General features: G+C 36.8%; 2 protein-coding genes, 1 long non-coding RNA gene and 2 pseudogenes across 5 annotated transcripts; 4 read left to right on the forward strand and 1 right to left on the reverse strand.

Annotated features, from left to right (window-relative positions):
• The first annotated feature begins 728 nt into the window (after positions 1 to 728).
• On the forward strand, positions 729 to 3059 carry LOC112187380. 3 transcript variants are annotated; one of them, XR_005804934.1, is made up of 5 exons: positions 729 to 769; positions 2166 to 2228; positions 2323 to 2406; positions 2514 to 2659; positions 2740 to 3059. It is a non-coding gene; the product is annotated as an uncharacterized LOC112187380 (long non-coding RNA). The 3 variants fall into 3 exon arrangements; XR_005804933.1 differs by lacking the exon at positions 729 to 769 and adding an exon at positions 793 to 1731; XR_002931074.2 differs by lacking the exon at positions 729 to 769 and having other exon boundaries at positions 797 to 2228.
• A 185-nt stretch (positions 3060 to 3244) lies between these two features.
• Positions 3245 to 5410, reverse strand: LOC112187367 (annexin-like protein RJ4). Its single transcript, XM_024326139.2, has 6 exons — positions 5255 to 5410; positions 4969 to 5114; positions 4336 to 4554; positions 3931 to 4143; positions 3699 to 3788; positions 3245 to 3615 (listed from the first exon to the last, which is right to left on the reverse strand). Exons 1-6 carry the CDS (start codon positions 5325 to 5327, stop codon positions 3412 to 3414), a joined length of 945 nt encoding a protein of 314 aa, XP_024181907.1. The 5' UTR covers positions 5328 to 5410; the 3' UTR covers positions 3245 to 3411.
• A 9939-nt stretch (positions 5411 to 15349) lies between these two features.
• Positions 15350 to 15778, forward strand: LOC112200053 (RING-H2 finger protein ATL70-like). The gene has a single exon (XM_024341057.1). The coding sequence runs from the start codon at positions 15350 to 15352 to the stop codon at positions 15776 to 15778; it is 429 nt and encodes a 142-aa protein (XP_024196825.1).
• Positions 15779 to 16597: 819 nt separating this feature from the next.
• Positions 16598 to 23783, forward strand: part of LOC112196436 — a 32409-nt pseudogene continuing 25223 nt past the window's right edge.
• On the forward strand, positions 16788 to 23223 carry LOC112196428 (annotated as a pseudogene).

The following is a 23783-nucleotide window of genomic DNA, read 5'->3' on the forward strand; positions in this document are numbered from 1 at the left end:
ACCCGTTGGAGTGCAACTTTAACTACCACTCGCATAAAAAAAAGAAACCAGAGGAATATATCATCCTCCATTTACATACCTGGATCACACTTAAATTCACTATTTCCTTCCATTTTTGTTTGCAGGTAATTGTGTGATAGAGTAAAAGTAGGGATGGCAATGGGGCGGGTTGGGGATGGGGATCACAATACCATCCCCATCCCCGGGATCATTTTCTACCCCCATCCTCGCCCCAATCCCCAATAAAAATATGTTGGGGATTCCCCGTCCCCATCCCCATTGGGGACTAAGCCTCAAACCCGCCCCAAATCTCCAATAAGAATTTAATAAATAAAATAATTTTTTCTCATATTGTCTTTTTTAAAATCAAAATCTACAACAAATAAATTTAAAATATGATTAAATTCATAAATCATAATTCAGTGAGTGCAAAAGTCAAAACACTATTAAAGTAAAACTGTAGCTATTAAAGTAAAGTAGTAAATGTATATATTTGTGATTTATATTATAAAAAATAAATTAAAATATATATAAGTTAAATATATGCATATATTATTGGTGCGGATTTGGGGATGGGGATCACAATACCATCCCCGCCCCATCCCCAATCTTAGATAGCGGGGATTGGGGATCCCCATCCCCATTCCCCATTTGTCCCCAAATTCTCCCCCCATTAGGGACGGGTATCCAATGGAGCTCCACCCCGCTGGGGATTTTTGCCATCCCTAAGTAAAAGCTTGATCCTTTAATATATCTGATAGCTGCAAAGGTAAATGATCTACATCCTTATTTCCTCCATATGTATATATATATCTCAAACAAATTTTTTTTTTTCAGGTAAAGTTGAAGTTGACAATATGCATCACATACTCATACTTTATACCCTCATTCATCATGTTTTGGGAGATCAGATCACCCAATTAGTTTTGCATTAGATATGATGCTCCCTTGAAAAGTCATGCTATGAATTAGCTACACATGTTACTGTCATCAATTTGTTATTTGATGGTAAGTCCTCAGAAGGCATGCTCATATTCAGTTCCGCATGCCATAATAAGCACACTTGATCTTCTTAATATCTTAAAATTTAAACAACCCTGTAGTACAATTGCTTTCTGATGTTTCAGATTGTATAGTGCATATTGTTTCTGTTTCGTAATTGTTAGTTTATTATATGGAATAAGAACCTGTAGGTTGTTTAGCATTATTACTAAAAGGCATTGCCAAATCAAAACACTACTGATGACAAACTTATGGTGAAGGTATATTAAGCCTGTATATATATGTCAACAGGTGAATTGAAAGCATAAATCAAACTACATTTATTCCTTTTATTTAGGTTGAGTTAAATGGAGCACTTGAAACCTTGTGTGAGCAAGGATTTGGTGCATGGTCATATATAATGTTGGGATTTTATCTGCAAGCTTTTTCCAATCATATATGCTTTCCTTATTCTACAGTCTACATCATTCCAGGGTTGTATACAGAATTACAGATTGAATTAAAAGAAGTTCATGAACACACCAAATCGAACAAGCCAGAGATAATAATCTATGCCATTCTGTACATACTAGAACTGCCTATTTTTACTTTAGATACTGAGACCAAGAGAAGGAAATACATGAAAGAAGAATGAGGGAATGAGTATGGTTTGATTCTGCACTTTTTTTTTTTTTTTGAATTTTGTTGCAGATTTCACTGAGCTGTAAATCAAGTTCATGAATTGTTCTGGTAATTTCAAATTGTTCTGCGCTTTCAGCCTTTTTCTATCCATCCATATACCTATTGTTCTGTTAATTTGTTACAATGGTCTGCCTATATGTGTCTCCCATGAATTCATTTCTCTGCATTTTTGTTACAATGGTCACTTTAAAAGAAACGATATGGTTTTAAGATGGAGGCAAGTTTGAAATATATTGTCAAATTTTTTTAAAGAAAGGTAGAAATAACTGATACTGTGTATGCAACTTTTTGAATGTGAGAGGCTCAAGTTATTAGGAATTTTCAAATTTTAAAAAAAATGACCATATAGATTTTCAGTTCAAAAACCCTAAATTAGATTGGCTTGCTGTTCATTTTGCCTATTGTCAGGCAAACTTAAATCCATAGTACAATTGTAAAGGTAAGCTTTTGTCAAGGAGTTTGAATTTATTATCAACTTGCAGTCCTTTGTAGAGAAACACTGAAATGAGCATGGAAAACCTGCTGTAGAGGTGGTGATTCAGAAGGTATTACAATAAATTGCAGAATTGTCATTTGAAGACTTTGCTTTTTTAATAGTTTATGCTGACTAGAGACCATCTCCGCTTATTTGCTGACTAGATCCATGTTCTTAATTGTCACACCCTGGAGAAAAAAGCTGAAGCTGGAGAGTGGGCTGAATACCATGTGGAAGCAGTTAAAACTGTAAGCTAGGTTACATCATTTCAAATTCAATTTAAGTTGATAGTACGGTTTTTGTCTACTAAACTTTAGTTCCCACCCTTTTACCTTCGCCGTCCTATCTCTTGAAGAAATGGATCCTTGCAGTCAAGGAACAGTGGTCAGTGGTGAAAGAATTTGTTGAACCTCAACAAAGTCTATTGAAGCTTATACATGAAAGAGTACATTAGCTCCCCATGTTATAAAAGCATAAGAATTTGTTGATCCTTACTTTCAGGTAAATTTCTGTCGAATCAATTTTTTTTGGTTTATCTGCTTTGTTACATACAGCTTACAACAGTATTTTTGGGGTGACAGGAGGCAAAGAAGTTGAGCAAGCCATATGTTGATCACGTAGCCATTGTTGCAAAACCTCATCTTGAAAAAGTTAAAAGAGTGGTGTTGAAGCTCTATACAAAGCAGGTGGTTCAGGCCTACGAGAAATTTCTCAAATCTGCTTCCACATATCATCATCAAGTATTGGCGTTTTGTCATGCTGTGTAACTTTGTGATAATCTCTATGGTTTTTTGTAATGCTAACGGTCCTTAAAAACAATGTCATGCTCTGTACTTATCAGCCCTGGTTGTCAGGACCATTCTCTATGTTTTTTGTAATGCTAATGGTCCCTGAAAAACAATCAACCAAAACCGTCGATATTTTGTACATCAACTGATCAATGTACATAAAAGTTTTTTGGCTATTCTTTGTTTTTTCATTCCTTTTTTTGCAATAACACACTAATTATTATTGCGACTAAAAAACCTGCAACATCGCGCGGGCCTTTTTACCTAGTTGCAAACTAAATTAGAAACTCTTTTCATATAAAGACTCTCAAGTCCAGGAACATGGATAAAGATAGATTACACACCGCTTGAAAATTAATGACATAACATAGAATATAAAGACTCGTCAAACACCGACAGAAAAACCAACATTCATATTTCATAGCTGCACTAGCTAGATTATTCTAAATTTCTCACAGAAGGAATTCAATCTTCCTTTCCCAACAGAGTAAGGAGGAAGGCCTTATAGTCCCCTGAAGTGTCTTTGGCCACAGCCTGTTCAAGAGGAACACTGTTCTTCTTGTAGTAAACCTCCTTTATGTCCCTCAAGTCCCTCTCTGCCCTTGTAACAATTACACGAGTGAGAGCATCCTCATCGCTTCCAAGCCTTTTGATTGCATTGCGAAGTACCTTGAATAACAGGTAATATATGAGTCTGAGAGTCTAATATAATCTAGAAACAGAGAATTACAAATGAAGTTTTGCATGGTTACCTTCTCAAAGTACTTCTTGGGGTCATTGAGGCATCGAATGGCTGTGTGCAATGCCTTCTGGAAATCATTAGCTTCCTCATCCAACAAAGCCTGGGAAAACAGACAAAATATTAATCACTTGAAAATTGAAATATTGTTAAACAGAAATCAATTACTTTTGGGGCAGATTGACAATGTAAATCCGCAATTGGGTATTCTAATTAAGCCTTGAATATTTGTTGTACGTTCTTACCTTGCTGATAGAAATGCCCTGATCATCTCTGTATTTGTTGAATGTAGCCATGAGCTGTGTCTTGCTCCTTGTACTCAGGATCCTGATAATTTCTTCATGATTGAAAGCCTTGTCTTTGATAGCATCGTGAACAATAGCAGCTTCTGAATTTGCCAACTTTGCATTGATCTGGTTACCGTCATAACGGTAAGCAGTCACCAAAGCAACCAAAAGCTGCAACATCCACCATAAGCCAAAAACACCGTTAGCAATTCTAGTTGTCTAGTTTAACACCTATACTCTTCTTTTTATTTAGTCGATCTATATTGCCCATCTTGTTCGAAGGTGCAATAAAAAAATCAGTCAGCAGCATTATATGTCACATTTGCTGGTAAAATAACATGTCAAATTGGCTAAACCATGTACCTTGCGCATATCACCGGTGGTGTGCGCAGCTAGATCTTCTTCCAAAGAGTGCTTGTAGCGAAGCTGGTAAGCTCTTCTTACAGCTAGGAGCTCTTCAGGAGAGTGAACGCAGGACATTTCTATGATGACATTGTAGTCAGTGTTGGATTTCTTGATGGCCACATTAGCCAAAACTGCATCACGATCTGCTGGATCCAATATCCAACGGTACACCGCTCTCTGTACATGTCATCGGAAAATATGAACTTAAGTTTCTTTACTCAATTACATTGCGACAGAATGAGAATAAGATGAATTTTCTTTTAACCCAAGACGCAAAAAGAAAACAGGCCAATGCAATAATCTGATGATATGCAGTAAAACGTTACAGTCAAACATATCTTGTCAAAAACTATTCTGACATTCAGAAAACTGCTGCATAGTTTAAGACCATTTATACATAAACGTTATTCAAATCATTATTACTTGTGTGCTCCTAGATCTGTTAAAAAGTAGAGTTTTTCTTGGATAATATTCTCTTTTCCGCCAGTTCCTCTATCTTCTTTAGTAAAAGGACAAAAAACCATTCGGAGATTTCTATGTCTTTTGGATACACTAAACTACAACCTTAATACTAACAATTATTAATAATACCTCAAAATCCCCAGAGAGCTCAGACTCAAGGCGCTTGATAAGATCTTCTTGATAAAGTTGCTCATAAGCTGCCCTGATCTCTTTTCTTTGACATGCATTTCTATGACCCAGGATGGAGATGATAGCCTTCTCATTAGTCCCCCATCCTACATATTAAAACATTAGCCAACAAAAACAAATCACTCAACATAATTTCAAAATACAACTCAATATCTATAGCAGATGTGTGTATATATATATATATATATATATATATATGAATTACAAGAAATTATCTAAGCAACACCTTTCACAGAGTTTCGAAGAGCTTCTGCATCTTCATTGGCAGAGAAATTTGGAGGAGAAACAAGGGTAGCCATTGTTGAAGTTTTTGTTTATCTCTCTCCCACACAAACACAAAAATGGTTTTGTTGGACTCTTTTCACTAGTGTATTCTGGCTCTTTCAATGCCCAAATTTATAGCAAAGGTCGCTCGGCCATTATGGAGCTTAAATTGGAATTTTATTCTCATTGAGCCTTTTGATTAATTTGAAATTATGAATTAATTCATGCATTTTCTACTTTTTCCACAAATGGGATTGTGTCATGTGTGTCTTGGTTGGCTTTGTAAAAGAATAGGACAAATGGCAATTACAGTAGGGTGTTCTTGAAATGGCTCTTGTTTGGATTCAGAAAACGTCAGATTCTTTTCTCAACTCTATCAAATTTTCTTCACTAGTACTAGTCTGTCCACCATACGCATCTAAGAGGCATGTACACAAATGCTGACCCTATAAATTAGTTCCATATATGCTAATAGGAAATTAATGTACCAAATCATGATGATATATACACCGGTTGCCAGCTCATAATGACTACTATATCAAAATATTGTGCCGTTGAGTTTCTCGATTCTTTACCATAGGATTTGTCAATTTTATTTCTCGAAATGAGATGAAGAAAGGGATATAACCGAGCGATAGAGACATTGCCATCATATTACTCACAAAGTTCACATCAATTCTACTTTTAAAGAGAGATTTGCTAGATGAAAAAGTTAAGAAAGATTTTCCTAGTTAGTTGTAATTTCAAAGAGATTTTATTTTGAGTTTCTCGACCATTTGCATTAGAATTAGTCAGTTTAGAGAAATGATATATTGATATAACTCTGCGGTAGAGTGTTTCCTGAACATCATGTTAGTCAGAAAATTCACATGTAGTACTTTCGAAAGGAATTTAATCAACATTAGTTGTAAATAAGCTGGCGAGATGAAATGTTGAAAGGAAAACTGCCAATCACAATTTTTTTACATACCTTGACACGCCTTTCGGAGAGCCTCTGCATCTTGGTTAGCAGAAAATTGATCAGGAGTAATGAGGGATGCCATTGAAGATTGTTATAGATGCTCTACTAGCTATTTCTGTTTTCAGAACAAGAATGTGTGAGACCAGTCCATGTATGTGAACCTTTATATAGGACTAAATTTCTTGTAATACTCAACATTGTAAACAACGGCCACCTCACAAAACCCATGTCTGGTTTCTAGCTTACCTCAAGCTACTTGTGAAAGAAGGAATATATCTGGTTTGATTATCTAATATATGCCCCTTTAGTCACACCGATTGTTAAAACAACCTAGGAAAACCAAAAGAAAACATGAATGGTGTGTTTCCACTGGTCTGTGCCTTTTTTTTTTTTTTTTCTTTTATAGTTTTGGATACATGATATTTTTACTTAATGAGGTGGGTTTATGTCTTTTTCGTATAATGGTTGACACATGGTTCTTGATGCCGGCCTCTTCTCTCGATCTCAAGGAAAAGAGACGGCATGATGAGCTTTTCTTAAATTTTTTATTTTTTTTTGCCCTTTTAATCTAGGTTCAACTATGGTCGGAGCCAGCTAGTACGTACAGTGCTTCAAACCTCTGTTTCCGAGTCTGTTCTAATCGCTTCTTTCTTGGTGGTAGCCTCGTCGGACGGACTAATGCTCTCCTCTTCGCAGCGCCACCTAAGGGAGAACTTCATGTCCACTGCCACGTACTGCTTTTTCAGTTTAGATAGTGAATCCCTCCATTAACCAGGCAATCAACGCGCTCTACCACTTTCGTGAAGAAAGCTTTCAGAGAAATCTTGAGTGTCTTGTTTCCGAAGCAAAAGCGGTAGGTGATGGTGCGTGACCTCCAGGAAATAGTAGGAACTCTAGAGCACCTCATTGGCAAACGTCGTGGACATGAAGATGGATTGACCATATCCCCTAAGAAGTTGAAATTGAGTTTGGTTGTGGGTAAGAGAAACCTCATTCTGGATTCTAAAAACCTTGGATTGGATCTAGTCTTGCAGGTAGAGTCCACTTCTAGCAGCATGAAGAAGAAGAGAGGACGACCTACTGGTAGTAAGAATAGGTCATCTTCTGGTGACAAGACTACGGCCTCAAAGCATGAGGAGGGCCATGCGCATCACAAGTCTCCCAACAGGAAGCAGTCTGTGGGTAAACACTCCAACTCGAAAGGGAAGGAGATAGTTATTGTTTAATTTTTGTTATTGGGGTGAAGCTTATGTGAGAGTGCATAGACTTCTATGAATCTTCTATGACTCTTCTAGTTCCTTACTTGTACCACAATTGCGTGATTGGTAAGGGAGGACTAGTTGAATGATTTCCTTTTCATAGAAGGCGAGGTTCTTACATTCTTAGATAAGCTTGCTTAAAAGTGAGCGTCCCAGAGATTTTAATGATCTGCTTTAGCTTAGATAGTTAATTCGGTTTTTCTGTCGAGTTCGGCTTATGTAAGTTATGGTAGACTCTAGCTTTTGGCTGTTGATCTAATGAATTCAACTTCTATTTCAAAAATATATATATATATATATATATATATATATATTGCATAAAAAGTTTACCAAGCACATCCTAATTTGGTATGTCTTGTTCAGTGATTAATGTGAGTCCCGTAAAAATTTAAATGAGATTAATTGAGATCAATTTTATATCTCAATAACTGTTAACAACATTCGAGGAATTTTTCTAAAAATATTATTAAGCGAATCTTCAAGTTATTGACTCTATTTTCGCTAAATTTCGGGCACCTGAGCTATTCTTTATGAATTTCAAAAGTTTAGAAATTAAGAAATTCATTTAGAATAAGTGAAAATAGTTGCGGTGCGATAAAGAGCGTCCGTTTCAACACCAGTTCATCATGGCCGTCGATATCTATATTATTTTGGGTCTTTAAATAGCGCCAGATCAGATTGAATGGGCCGGGGTGACCGAATGACCCGTTTCTTCGATCCGTTAATCCGCGAGAGTGACCCGCCGAGTTCTCCTCCGTACGGCCACTTACCAGAGTCTCGCAGCGGCGGAAGCTTCGTTGCCGATATTTATCCGTTATTTAATTCTCGAAACGATGAACCGTGACGGAGGTTCGAAGCTCTTTTCCGTCTGTTTTGCAGCTTTTTCCGGGGACCCTGATTATAATCGGCAATAAACGAGGTTTGAAAGTTTATATACGTGTGGAGCTCTATGAGTTTCTATAGTTGGATTTTGATTTCGGTTAAGATGGAAGGAATCGGTATTTTGGGAAACTTAACCCGCCGCGAGCGCAACTGTTCACAGTGGTGGGTTGATCTCTGACTACAGATTGGAAGCTTGTGCTTTTCCTAGCTCAATATGTAGAGTTGATCGAACCCAAATCGGAGAGGCGTTGGTAATGACGTCCAGTGTATAGTCGAGGACCTTGTCAGTTAGAGTTCATGTAATCTATAATGCAAAACAGCAGAGCAGCTCTCGTCTACTTTTTCTTTCATGGCTCTTGATGCTTCTCTTCGTAAAACGAAGTTACGGGTGGCGTGGTCCCTCTTTTTTTTTCCTTTCTTTTTCAGTATTGGAACTAACGTTAACGGCGATTAGAGGGTAACAGGAAACGGACGGCTTGATATGCTCCACATCGATGGTAATCAGGGCCATGTGGATTACCACCTCAGGTGGTTTCCAGAAGTTTCCTATTCTCAACAATATAAAGTTTAGTTATAAAGTTCTAATTGACTTTGTACCTGCTTTGAGCTTCTCCACCGCATCAGTTAAAGCCGTTTTTCGAAAGTTTATAGCCACTGCATGAACAAGAATGAATCTTTCAATACCCAAATGTCAGAGCTCGAAATGCTCCCTACAGGCTACAGTCATCAGTTAAACGAGTGTTCTTTTTTTTCTTTTTTTTGAGTTGCAAAGTTACTCATCATTGCCATGTATAACGCGTACAGTTCAAAATGCCAAATATCTCAAATTGGGCATAGTTAACTAATGCATGTACAACGTTGTAACTAATGCCCCTGCTTATAAATTTCTTGTGAACTCCCTAAGTTTTTTTTTTTTTTTTTTCAATAACATCAAATGTATTGAACAAAGAAAAAGTATACATGAAATCAGTCTTAAAGACAAAAGGCAAAAACATATTACAAAACTGTTAAAAAAAAAAAAATCAAACAAACCGACATTCCCGGAGGCCGGACATATTTCCGTCATAGGCAGCTCAAGCACTTCGATGACAAATATCCCACCAAGGAACATGAGTGTTAGAGACATCAAAGGAACCCTTCCCTACAGATATGGGAGATACGATCTTGCATACGGGATAGGAGAGAACGACAGTTATATATGCCAAAAAATAGTGAGTCGTGCAGGGGGTTGGTGTTTGAGCATAAAGTTATAGCCCAAAGCAGTTGTCAACTAACCATCACTGGAGGAACGCCATACAAGCTTATCGTTCATCCCAGGTGAGATAGGTAAAACCACGGATGTAATTTCATCCCACAAAGTCGTCAAAGCACCAGTGAGATTATGAGGTCTTAGCCAAGCTCCATCAACAATAAAATCTGAACCTTTGAAACTAAGAAAGTACTAATCGAATAAGGAATTACCAAGACGAAGAGCAATAGGAATATCTAGCCAAGCTGCTTCTTCCATTTAAAGGACAAAGAAGAAAATCCTTCAAATTACCTGGTATTGGTATTCTTTATTTAAAGTTAAGTTGTTTTCTTGCTTGGCGGTGGACTTATACACTCTTTTTTTTTTTTTGGTCAACTCCTTATACACTCTTTTGTACTATTCTTCTGAAATTTATAATTATTTAACTATACGCATGCATTATAAAAATATATGAGCAGGGCATTCTGATACTATAAAGAAAATAATAGATAAATAAATAAAACTTTAGACATTTAAAAAATTTCTGTACTGAAATCCATAAGTAATATGGCTTTATAGTAGTTGAGTACCGCTGGATGCTGCTGCGTTTATTATTATTATTATTATTATTATTATTATTATTATTATTATTTTATAACACATTTTTATGTAATAAAGTAACAATTATAAGCTCAAAAACATTATCCGAAGAGTTATCAAATTTATACATATTGTAAAAGTTAGTCTTCTAACTAGACTTACATATTTACATATTTCAAAAGTGGTTCTGAATAGTATCTCAAGAGTCTAGTGCCACTATATATCTTCCCGAAAACTGCAGAGTACAATGCATCAGATAAGCAAAAATATAAATTTGTACTAAATTACAGGGGGCCGTGACCACTTACCCAATTTTAGCCTAAAAATTGCCCACTTACTCCACTAAGAGATTTTTAACCCCATTTACCCAATCTAACATCTACTTACAGTTTTGCCCCTATTAATCAACTCTCTCCTCTCATACTCTCTCTCCTCCCCCTCCGTCTTCGATCTATTTCACTTTCCTCCACCTTCACCGATTTCAGTCTCAGTCTCTCTCTCTCAACTCGTCTCAGTCACAGCCTCTCTCTCTTAACTTGTCTTAGTCTCAGTCTCAGTCTCTCTCTCTCTCTCTCTCCATGTCTGCAGATCGAAAAATGGGTTCGGTTTGTCAAAATCGAGGGAGAGCCAAGCAGATCGGCGGCGAGGATTTTTCCTATGCTTGATGCTTTTCTCGCTCGGTCTGGTTCAGTACGGCTTCAAATCCTAAATCAAGCAGTCGCATTCCAGTTCCACGACGGTGGAGGAGATCAAGTCGAGTCGCCAACGGCGGAGGGTCTGCTGGAGCGAAATTTAATGGAGGTATTCCTAGGCGTCGACGGAGGAATTTTACGCCGGTGGCAGGGATGGCTGCAAACAATCCCAGGTTTGCGATTTGGCTGTCGGTGTTTGATTCCGAGGATGAGCTTGTGCTTCTTCTTGGCGCGCTCCTCGTCGTCGTCCGGCGGAGGAGGAGGAGGGACCGGCTTCACACTTTTGGGTGCCCAGAGCAATTTTTGGGTGCCCATAGCACTTTTTTTTTTTTGTACACTGTGAACCCCGAGAATGAGGAAGGAATTGCAATGTAACTGTGGGGTTTGTTTGATGGTCTACTGGGGGCAGTAGACACATTATTGGCCCCCAGTAGACTTTTATATGAGGGACAGGGATCACTATAGTGTGGTGTTTTAATAAGTTACCTGTTGTTTTCTGTGTATTAAAGTCAAATTATCTGTGAATCCTACAAAAAGGTGCATTTTTGGTGGTCTATTGGGAGGCAGTAGAAACATTGGACGTTGTATTGGGGGGCAATAATATGATTACTGGGGGGCAGTAATATGATTATAAATTGATCAATTGTTCCTGTAGTGTATTCATTTTGGTTTTTGGAGTTCATACAATTCACTGGACGGCAATAATATGATTTTTAGGAGGCAATAATATGATTACTGGGGGGCAGTAATATGATTACTGGGGGGCAATAATAGCCGGATTCCGGTCACCGGTCGCCGGAATCCGGAATCCGGTCACCGGTCGCAGGAATCCGGAATCCGGTCACCGTTCGTCGGAGTCCGGTCACCGGTCGCCGAAGACCGCGCCGACCACTGGTCACCGGAGCACAGCAAGGTGGAAGGTGACTTCTCTCTCTAAGTGAGAAAGAAGGAGAGGGCAAAAAAGTCTCAAAAAAAAAGAAAAAAGAATTAATTGGGTAAAGGGGAAATAATCCCTTAGAGTGTTTTGGGTAAATGGGGTTAAAAAACAGTTGGTGGAGCAAGTGGGCAATTTTTAGCCTAAAATCGGTAAATGATCATTTCCCCAAATTACAGCAAAATTAGTGGTTATTATTCTGATAAAAACAAACTAGTCATCATTATTAGCTATTATAATTCAAAGTTCAGAAATTCAAAAGAGTTCTATTAACTACGTACTAAATTCAGACAATTGGCAACAATAGTAGATAGAAAAGACTTCCATATATTAGATGTCTGTTTGACCCCAGGTGATCTTCTTTCCTCTTTGATGTAAACCAATTATATATGGAGTTGCTCTAGGGTGGAGTTTGGAGGAAAGATTCATCTTTAATTGATACACAAAAAAACCTAATTAACCTAATTTAACTCTTTTAGAAGTTATATATGGGGCGTGAATGGATGTTAGTGTAAGTAAAAAATTAGAACTTAATTGACATATTAAAATTTAGAATCAATAGCAAATTAAGATAATATACATGAATTAACATGGAAAAGTGGTTTTTAGGCTGTACATAAAATGCACCTAAATTTGCATATTCAAGGCATCAAGAATCTACCTCATATGCATGGTGATTTCCTCTAAGCAAGCTCTTCAAGAACCAGTACACAAAATGACAGACTGAATCAACAAGATTTCACTTATATTATATATTTTTTTTCCTTTAGTCTACTGGAACTACCATCTTCATTAATTAAAACCACAAAAATGGCAACATTCCATAATCTAATCATGCATAAGTAATGGAAATAGCATTCAGTTTTAGTGAAAAGTATGATTCCTGGTTGAGCAGATCTTCAACCTAATTAATCTTCCTAGAATCTGGAAAGAAAGAACATATTATCTAAACCCAACTGCAACTCAAAATTACCAAATGTGTTTTGTTTTATTCGTCCATGAATTCAACAGAAATGCTATATGGTTCTCAGAAATGAATAATTTTATTTAGTCTCAACTAATAAACAATTTCCCGAGATTTCCAGATGTCCAAACCAATACTGAAGATCCAGCTAGATAGTTCTTCACACCGGCACATAGAAACCAAAGATGAAAAAACTTGGCTAATCAACATCAAAAAGACAACAAAGCAATCAAAACTTGAGCAATTACCAAAATCAATGTTAATGTCTTGGCTGAAGATAACATTTTCATATCATTTTCTAACATTTCCAATCTTAAAACTTAAATCCCAAGACATCATCCTAATACCACAGTTCTTCCCTGACCTCAAAACTCCCAAGAGATCCCCCAACAACACAATTAATCTTTCTTAAAATGTTGGTACTCAAAGTTAAATACAGCATAACATACAATCAATTTTACTAATGAAGCGTTAGCCTTTTCTAATCCAAATAAGTCTACACACCATAACTATCAGGATCCGCAGCTTCAGAGCTTAATCAAATACAACATGTTAACAACCTTGCACAAATTATAACATCCAAATTTTAGTACGTTAATTTGTTTGTTTCTAAATATGAGTAATGCTGATCAGAATTAAACTATCAATTATTACAGAAGGATAAAAAGGAGCAAGGTCAATTTTACAAAATTAAAATTCACTCGACAAGCAACTTCCGAAACCTAGTCATCCTAGCTCTATGAAATTAAATAAAAATAGAAAAAGAGGGATGATAATATCGGCCAACGCAGTCCCGGAGAAGCTAGCTGAAAACTGAACAATTAAGATGTGAATATGTGATTGAAAAATCAGTCTATCAACGAAATCCGCATATTTTAATATATATATGCGGATTTCCTTAAATAGACTCACTTTTCCATCGCATATCCACATCTCGACCGTTCAATATTTAAGTCTTAAATAATGATTTTGAGTGCCTTAATGATTATCAATATGGCTAAAATATGCGGACTTCCTTGATAGACTAACTTTTAGATCTCATATTCACATCTCGATCGTTCAGTATTTAGCTCCTAATGTATAGATCACTTCTGCACATTTTAAGCCAAATTGATGATCGTGAAGGTAGATTAAATCAATGAACGAACCGAATCTGTCCAACTTGAACCGTTCGTGTTCATAATTGTAAATCGCAGTTTTGAATGCCTTAACGATTATCAATATGGCTAAAAATTTGCATAGATGATCTACTCATATATACCTGAAAGCTGAACGATTAACATGTGAATATGTGATTGAAAAGTCAGTCTATTAACGAAATCCGCATATTTTAATATATGCGGATTTCCTTAAATAGACTCACTTTTCCATCGCATATCCACATCTCAACTGTTCAGTATTTAAGTCTTAAAAAATGATTATCAATATGGCTAAAAATTTGCAGAGATGATCTACGCATATATACCTAAAAACTGAACGGTTAAGATGTGAATATGGAATCGAAAAGTGAGTCTATCAAGGAAGTCCGCATATTTTAATATATGCAGATTCCTTAAATATACTCACTTTTTGATCTCATATCCACATCTCGACCGTTCAGTATTTTAGTCCTAATGTATAGATCACTTCTGAAATTTTCAGCTAAAATGATGAACGTTAAGGTAGATTATATCAATGAATGAACCGAATCAGTCCAACCTGAACCATTCGTGTTCATAATTGTAAATCGCAGTTTTGAGTGCCTTAATGATTATCAATATGGCTGAAAATTTGCATAGATGATCTAAGTATATATACCTAAAAACTGAACGGTTAAGATATGAATATAGAATCGAAAAGTGAGTCTATCATGGAAGTCCGCATATTTTAATATATGCGGATTTCCTAGAATATACTCACTTTTCGATTGCATATCCACATCTCGATTGTTCAGTATTTAGCTCCTAATGTATAGATCACTTATGCAAATTTTCAGCCAAATTGATGATCGTGAAGGTAGATTAAATCAATGAACGAACCGAATCTGTCCAACCTGAACCGTTCGTGTTCATAATTGTAAATCGCAGTTTTGAATGCCTTAACAATTATCAATATGGCTGAAAATTTGCAGAGATGATCTACTGATATATACCTAAAAACTGAATGATTAAGATGTGAATTATATGTAATTGAAAAATGAGTCTACCAACGAAATTCGCATATTTTAATATACGGGGAGGTCCTTAGCAGAGAAGGATTGTACATACACATATATCAGAGAAGGATTTTATATATATATATATATATATATATATATATATTGAGATGAAAATAAATTTCGTCACTAGTTACTGCAAGTAATTAAATACTTCTTTGCAGAAAGTGATGAAAATAGTTTTCAACTCAAAAAGTGTAATATTTTGAATTTTTTATTATTATTTGTAACTATTAAATTATAATTTATCATTCATAAGGAGAAAATTACACATTTAGAGATGAAATATATTTTGATGGAAAATTATATTCTGATTGCGCTTCCATTCCTTTTGCTCCTTGCCATGGTTCTTGACACTGTGGATATTCTTCGCTGGAAAATGGCAAGAAAGAACCTCCGTCGTAGCCGCTATGAAGCACGATGCGTGCTGAACGCCTACGCAGACAAGGTTGCCCGTCCCAACGCTCTCATGCATCTTCCACATGAGGAACGAGTAGACTTGATGCCCAGCTACACATTCTCCGCCGGAAAATGGCCGGAATCGGTCAACACTTACATCATATGCCTCGAAGAGTACAAGAGTCAAGACACGCTTCGCTTCATGCTCCCATGCCGACACGACTTTCATCAACCCTGCATCGACAAGTGGTTGCGCCATGCCGTGAGCTGTCCGCTGTGCAGACAGAGTGTCTTTCTGCCGGAGCCACCCCTTCGTCGTCTTTCGGAGGAGGAGCCAGCGACTGGAGCACCGGATTCGACAGAGCATACCTGATTTCGTGGACCATTTCTTTCTGAGCATTGATGAACCAATCCTCTACATTTCTGAGCGCTTCTCTCAGCGCGCCGAGGCCATCATCGGCTGGATAGCCGCCTTGATTGGCTGGCTTGCTGGAGAGTAAGAGTAAGAAGCACCAGGAATAAAAGCTCCGTTCGTTTGTTTTGAGTTTTGACGTGACTGAGTTAAAAAAAGTAAAAAAATTGAAAAAGTAAAAAGTAAAGTGCTCGTGTAAATGGTTTTTTGATGCGAGTGAAACGATGAGTGTGTAGCTGTAAATCTTTTCTTTTCCATCAATGGAAGCGTCCCATCCTTTTCATTATTGCGTTCAGAGTGTGTTTGGATGAGGGAAAAAATGATGGAATTTAATTGAAAGTGAGGATTTCATAATTCCTAAAAACCAGTTCCCTCGTTTGGCATTATTAGATTGGAAATTTTAAATTTCTCTGTGGAAAAAAAAAAAACGAAGGAATTCGTTATTTAAATTCCTTACTTCAATTTCCACCAAAATAGGTGTCATTTACAAATTTCTTTGCAGTATTCAATTTTTATTTTCAAAACAAGACTTTTTTCTATTTTGTCTTTTTATTTATTTTAAACTTTCTTAATTTATTACACGTTTCAAATCCTAAATAGATGCAACCAAACAATAGAAATTACAATTAATGGAATTTTAGATTGATGGAGTTAAAAGATTTCATCATTTATAAATTTCTACGGATTTTATAATTTTCTCATCCAAACGCCCCGTCAGTGTTTTCTTATTGCAATTTAAATTCTTTGTCAAAATTTTGACCCGGGCCGGATGTCGTATTCGGAGCCTTTTTGCTGCCTAAAACCCTAAGAAAGCGATGGCGGTCGAGACGAGAGTCTTGAGGATGGGACTGTGTTGAGGACTAATCTGCAAGGGTTTATGATCAATGGGGTCTCGGTGATTACGTCAGTTGATAACAGCTCCGGTGAGGATGAGAGTGCCTTCATAGAGGGCTTGATATTCGTGCCTTTTGCTTTCACTGCGTGGTAATGCTTGTCCTTATTTTTGGTGAGTAGTCACCAATGCTTGGTTATCCCATTGGTGGCTTCTTAATGTTTAGAATGAAAGGTGTTTGTGTTTGTGATGGTATTCTATTCTGTTTTGAGTGTTTGATTCTGTGTTTGAATTATGGGAATGCTGTGGAAATCAAAGGCTTGAGGAATAAGATGATATGGAAGGAGTTTCTGGGGCAGTTCAATAGGGGACAATGGTTGGAGTGTGATAGAATTTTGCTATATCTGCTGTTTACAATCGTTGCTGTTGTGCTAGCACAGATACTTGTAGACAATGTTATGCTATTGTGTTAAATGCCCTTCTCATCAAATAATTTGATTGACTTCATAGGAAAGAATGTTAAAATGCAAATTAGAAACCCATTTGTTCAGACGAGCATGCATGTTATCTTTAAGCTTAATACTTTTTGATCTGGTTTTCTCATTCAACAAAGTGATTTGCTACCTACTCATAGTGAGTAGGGTCTTTTTGATCTGGTTTTGATATCATATTATGTTGTACTGGAAATCAAGTTGTTAGTTCTTAATTCTTTCAAACAACTGTTCTATACTTGAGTGATTATCAATTCTTCGTTGCATCTTCCATATTTATATTGGGTTGTTCATGCCAGTGGTCCTTAGTATTGTACTATCAAGCTTTAACATAATGAAATTGCAACAACAGTAGGCAATCTAACGAAATAAGTGAAAACTTAGGAGCTTCAACATAATGAAATTGCAGAATTGGGCTAAAGTATTGATTCATGTTTATCAAGGCCAATTATATTATGAGGACCAACTGTTTGGTAGGGGTGAGAATTAGACCCGCCAAATCTACAAACCCAGCAGAGCAGATTTCATTGTGTTGATCTCATTCCCATTTCTTAACAATCTTGTTTGGCATTTAGTCATAGTAGCATGACTTTCTGCTTGATGGTATTGGACTAGTATGAATTGGGTTTATCAAGAATAACTAACTATAGTTGATAGGCTTGAAAGTTGTACTTCCCGAGTTGTTGTCTAAGTTGAAACTTCCCAGAACACCCTGTATGTTCTTGAAGGCAATCAAGACCTGAGCTTGAAATGAAAATTGTTAGCCTAACATGTTAGTCATGAGTGTCTTGGATATTTCTGTCTGTGTTTGGTTGGGTTTCAGTATTCTGGTAACAATATCAAAGTCCTGTATGCTCTAGTATGATAGCAATCAAGAGTGGAACTTGCAATGAGGGTACTACTCTTACAGGATATTCATGAGTGTCTAGCATATAATTGTCTAACTTTTATTTTGTTTGACTAGTTTGATAATAACATGGAAATCCTCGTATGTTCTAGTTTGGTATGTTTGCTACTTATCTAGCCTAAACTTGAAATATCTGTGTTGTGATTTGTGAAATGTCGATGCTGCAAGCATTTTTTAGATAGAGTTTTTCTTGACCCGCTCTCCTTTTTGTGACTTTCTGCTGGGAATTTAAACAGAGTCCGGTTTCTTTATCCCTTTCCCATCTCTTATCTTCATTTATAAATTTTGGATATGATCAATTGCTCTAGTGTATACCTAACATTGATGTGCGCTTTTGTGAGATGTGGTATATTCATTTGCTTTGAGTTTAATTCTTATGATTTCTTTTTTACCTGTAGGTGGCATGCTGTTGCTGCATGGACATGGGATGCTCAGGACGAAACATGTGGCATTTGATGGTTGTTGTCCTGATTGTAAGCTCCCTGGGGATGATTGCCCACTAAGTAAGTCGCAAACATTATAATTTTTATCATTTCTGTTAATTCATCAGATGAGTTCGTATTGGTTCAAACTTTGCTATTTCAGAAGTGGCTCGAATGTTGTCTGTATCCACATATGGTCATGCCTTTTTTCAAGCGTAATTAATTTGAGATCTGTGGTGCTTGCGGTGATCTGTGCTCAAATATCTCATTGTGTTATGGTATATTGTATCAATTGATTATTAATTTTCAAGCATCAAGATTTGGGTTTTCTTTCTTTTCTCCTACTAAATACCTAAAATATGATTCAGATAAATATGCCGACATGTTATAAAATCACAACTACCATAATTGATTTCAAAATTCAAGCTGGCATCCTATTATTTCATCCCATAATGATTTTTTTTTTTTTCCCATTATTACTTGTACAGTGCCTTGGTGCTGTACAGCTAATTTTGTTTGACTAGTTTGCTTATACATGTATAAGCAAGTATGACACTTTGAGGGTTATATAATCATATATATATATATATATATATATATATATATATATAATTCTCAACATGCAATTCCTTTTTATCTTCCTACAGGCTAGCTCATCATCAGGACCTTCCCAAACCAAGGTTTCTGATCATTTTGTCAGCATGGGATTTTCTCATAATATGGTTGCCAAAGCCATCCAAGAACATGGTATGAGCACTGAACCATTTCATTCCAGTGCAAGTTTTTACTTGAAATGCTTCAGTTTAACCCTGTCCTTATTCAACACAATAGTTTGATGGCATCCAGGACTTGAGGATGCAGATTCAATTCTTGAAATCCTCCTCTTATATAACGTGATTATTAACTGGACTTCACTTGCCAATGCTTTCTTTGATGAAGATAACTTCGGAATGTGTTGGTTGTGTCTGATGTGCTGTTACATAATTATAGTTTTAGCTTCTGTCAAACTCAACTTGCATGTAATGCGCATCCATGAATTTAAGCATTCACATTTTGTGTTTGCCTATGGTATATTGGACTAGGTCAGTAGATTATCAATCTGGGGAGTATAACCATGTATTTTGTATTCATTCATTGTCAAAGCTGTATTTCATAGTAATGCGTATTCAGGAATAATAATCATGCATGATTATTTTAGTCAGCCTGTAGGTCCTTAGCTGCTACTTTAGCTAGTCTTCTTTTAATTACAGTGTCTCTGGCTGTCTGCATTGTATATTTCTACATCAGTTATGCCTTGTTTTCATATCATATCACTAATTGTTTCGCTTTAATTGTTTGTCATGCACATATTGATATTGTCTTCTCTACAAATCTTATAATCCATATGTTTTCATTTCCACTACATCGAAGCACTACTCTCGCTTTATGTTTAGTGTCCAGCATTGTGCCCATCTTCCGTCTTTCTTACCTATCCTTGTAAAATCAAAATGAAATTGATGAGGATAAGAAGAACAAAAAAAAACATTAAACTGGCATCAAAATTCCTGGTTAAGATTTCTAAATTAAGCAATTGTGTTCAATGTACGTTGTCTTGTGAGTGCATAATCAATTGCTATCTTGTTAGATTGTTATCCAATTGTTCTGATTCATCTGTCATTTCATGGTAGTATAATGCACATATTTATAGTTTTTGCAAGATGAGTTGGTCCCAAGTATTCCGGGTCTGATCTTCCCATACTTGAAGAATATAAAGTTGTTGATAACTTGCAATAAAAGGAAAGAAGGTTTTACATTCTTCTGCTTTCTTGCTATTATTTTGCAGGCTCTTGAAAGTAGTCCTCCGGAGCAACATTCTCTTCCAGAGCTGCATTCTCCTCCAGAACAGTGCTGTCCTCAAGAACAGCGACTAGTTGACTCGGATCTCTTTTCTTCAGATTATGATGGGGGCTTTCTAGACAGTCTTTCATACCTCTATAGCTCTGATGATACCTCATATCTTGAATACTGTAGATGCCATTGGCCCTTTTCGATAAGAATCTCTATCCTCCACACCACGTGATATTATAGTGTTTTGCAATATCAATGGAACTTCCTCATCATTCTATAGGCTAGTACATCAATTTACATGGGATTATTGGTTGATAGCAATGACACTTCACTTGCATGTTACATGTTACATATGTGGACTTCACAGAAAATTAATAAACTATTTTTGCAGGTAACCATCGATTGTACATCTGAGGCAGAGACAAAACTTATGTCGTCGGTTAAAATGGGGTACAATGAATTGGACTATTGGAGGCTTCAATGGCAATAGAGAGATGCGGTATAACTTTATTTCTATGAGAATCCTCACTTACAGATTGTCTCTATACTTCAATTCTTTTTTGCGATTATGTTGATATTCTGTAAACTGCTATTTGCTTGCTTTAGGTATATGCATATCTTTAGCTCCAAACCAAACTCCAGAAGTTTAACCAGAACAATTTCGTTTAGGGTCTAGCACTCTAATTTCATCTTCAACGCATCCAAAAAATATATTGGTTCCTTTCTGGGTAGTCAGGAATCAGGATTGCAATCATGTAAGTGGAACTGTATAGCAGGAGAATCTTGTGGAACTAGGCTACAATGTTTTTCATAGCACAAAAACGGCCAGTGATTTTGGGGCCACAAAACTCCTTCCTAATATTATCTGTTGTTTAGTAGGAAACCCAACCAGGTTTACTAGTTTCTTTGACTTGGACAATAAACCACTTTCTGCTAGTTCAGTCAGTTGGTGATGCCATCAATCCTCAAAATCTTTTTTTCAATTCTATATATGTTGTTACCTGTCTCTTTTACTTATTCCTGTAGAAAAATGGCAGGTATTGACTTGTCACTTGTTGATTTGACTGATTTCATATCAGCTGCTCAAATTTCAAAGGCAGAAGATAGCCATCTTCCCCTTGAAGAGATGGTATTGTCGATACTTATTGCTGATATTCAATGTTAATTTCGGTACAAAGAATCAGTTTATCTACACGTTCCATGTCTGGTAGATTTTGACTGCTGGTTCAACTTTTACAGCGTACACATCTGCGGAGTGAGTATCCTGAGAAGAATAAATGGAAACTTTGTGAATCTTCATTGCTGAAGAGGAAAAGGATTACGGGACATGGAAACCAGATCATAGGGGAAGATGCTGGTGCAATTCATCTCCCAAATCCAATGAATGGGTTTGGGACTCCAGCTGAACTCTGTCAAATCCACAGAAGTCTTCCAAAGGCGGCCACAGGACCTCCTTAGTTTTACTATGAGAATGTGGCATTGACTCCTAAAGGAGTTTGGAGCACAATATCCCGCTTTTTGTATGACTTGAAGCCTGAGTTTGTTGATTCAGTTTTTGTGCTACTGCAAGAAAAAGGGGTTATGTTCACAATTTTCCAATCAAAAACAGATTTCCTCTCGTTTCCCTTCCACCACAAACTATATTTGATGCATTTACCATGACAAGGAGGTGGTGACCTACTTAGGATGATCGGACAAAAAGCTAAATTGCTTACCGGCTTGCATTGCTAGTGCAACAATTACTGAGAGGATCATGAAGGCTCTCAAAGACTATGACGAAGATGAAATGCCACCTGAAAGTGTCCGTGGCTATGTTCTTTATGAATGCCGCAAGTGGAATCTTGTTTGGGTAGGAAAGAAAAAGGTGGCCCCACTTGAGCCTGATCAAGTGGAAATGCTTTTGGGGTTCCCAGGGACCTGACAAGGGTAATAAGCAGGACAGATAGATATAAGTCACTGGGAAATTCATTCTAGGTAGAGTTCTTCTCTTCCATTTGAATGAACATTTCTTTCTTCCTTATTGTGCAGTTCATGCACTGAATGATCCTGAATATTTTCAGATAGTTCCATTTGCTTTGGTTGTTTGTTCTGTTCACAAGCATGATCTGTATTTTAACTTCTCTATAATTGAACTTTATGTTTCAATCTTTCCATCAGTTGTCCCGTCATTTTGAAATTGCATTTGCTTATGGTTCATTGACATTTAGATATTCTCTGCTATTAAATTCCCTCATTCGTTTGTTTGCATTTATATTTCCTATAGTTTCACTTTACCACAGTTATATTTGCTTCAGTTTTCACTTTTTGTCTGCTGAAGCATGACAGTTTTGAGTGGATTTGTATATTTTGCTGTTTCTATCTAATGAACTTTGTATTTGAACAGTTTCTATTCTAGTAGATTTTCACTTTTATTGCATACTCTTTGCTATTACATTTTACTTACGGGCTCCACTTCTTCAGATTGATACAGTGGCTTATCACCTGTCAGTTTTGAAAGATCGATTTCCCGATGGCATCAATGTCTCTCTCTTCTCTGGGATTGGCAGTGCAGAGATAGCTCTTTACCGGCTTGGTATCCCGATGAAGAATATTGTGTCAGTGGAGATTTCAGAGGTGGGGAGAAATGTTGTGAGGTGTTGGTGGGAGCAGACAAACCAGAGGGGGAACTTGTATCACCTTGCTGATGTGGAAGAGTTGAATGTCAGTTCCTTTGGTGGGTTTGATCTAGTGATTTGTGGCAGTCCATGTAACAATCTTGCGGGTAGCAACAGGCACCATCGGGATGGGCTTGAGGGTAAAGAATCTTCCCTTTTTTATGACCCTTTTTGTATATTGGATTTGGTCAAGGGTATTATGGTAAGATACAATTGAGTTTATTTATAACCCTTTATTGAATAGAATGAACCATTGGATCTCTTTGTTTCTGACTATTGATCTTGGACTACTCTTTTTTCCAAATGATTTAGAAATTGGTTCTTGTTAACTCTTCATTATCCGTGTGCTTTTTCTTTCTTTTTTTGTTCCAATGGTTTTGTCATGGGACCTGTTAAGCTTATGTTGAATCTCTGTGTTGTGTCCTGCTTCAATTCAGAAACCAACTTGTGCTACATGTTTGAATAGTTTCTACTCCCAGCCCTCTTGACTGAGAATGCATATGAGGAGGTAGCTCCTCTCTTTTCAGTGGCTATTGTGAGCCATTCAAGGAAAAGACTTCTACTATGTATGGAATGGTAGGTATGAAGCTAGTTATACCCTGGGTAATCTCAAGTAAAAACCAGACAATTGAAATTTCATTTCAGTAATGTATAAAATTAGTTATACCCTGGGTAATGATAGTTTATTTCGCTATTCTCTCATTCATTATGATGATCTGGAGACTCTGTGCTGAAAGCAGAGATGCAGCCCAGAAATAGTAGCTGAGGCTCAAGCCTTCGTAGTTTATCATAGTTTTATAGAGATTTTTGGGGCAATCATAAGTGATGTAGGA

This window comes from Rosa chinensis, chromosome 1, assembly GCF_002994745.2.
Source record: "Rosa chinensis cultivar Old Blush chromosome 1, RchiOBHm-V2, whole genome shotgun sequence".
NCBI classification, from domain to species: domain Eukaryota; kingdom Viridiplantae; phylum Streptophyta; class Magnoliopsida; order Rosales; family Rosaceae; genus Rosa; species Rosa chinensis.

What these genes read in the sequence shown, in the direction of transcription:
- LOC112200053 (XM_024341057.1), top strand. Translation starts at nt 15,350, where the DNA reads ATGGTTCTTGACACTGTGGATATTCTTCGCTGGAAAATGGCAAGAAAG.
- LOC112187367 (XM_024326139.2), bottom strand. Translation starts at nt 5,327, where the DNA reads ATGGCTACCCTTGTTTCTCCTCCAAATTTCTCTGCCAATGAAGATGCA. An exon ending in AGGGCATTTCTATCAGCAAG is followed by an intron (nt 3,789 to 3,930) that starts GTAAGAACGTAC and finishes CTGTTTTCCCAG; the next exon opens with GCTTTGTTGGATGAGGAAGC. An exon ending in CCAAGAAGTACTTTGAGAAG is followed by an intron (nt 3,616 to 3,698) that starts GTAACCATGCAA and finishes CTGTTATTCAAG; the next exon opens with GTACTTCGCAATGCAATCAA.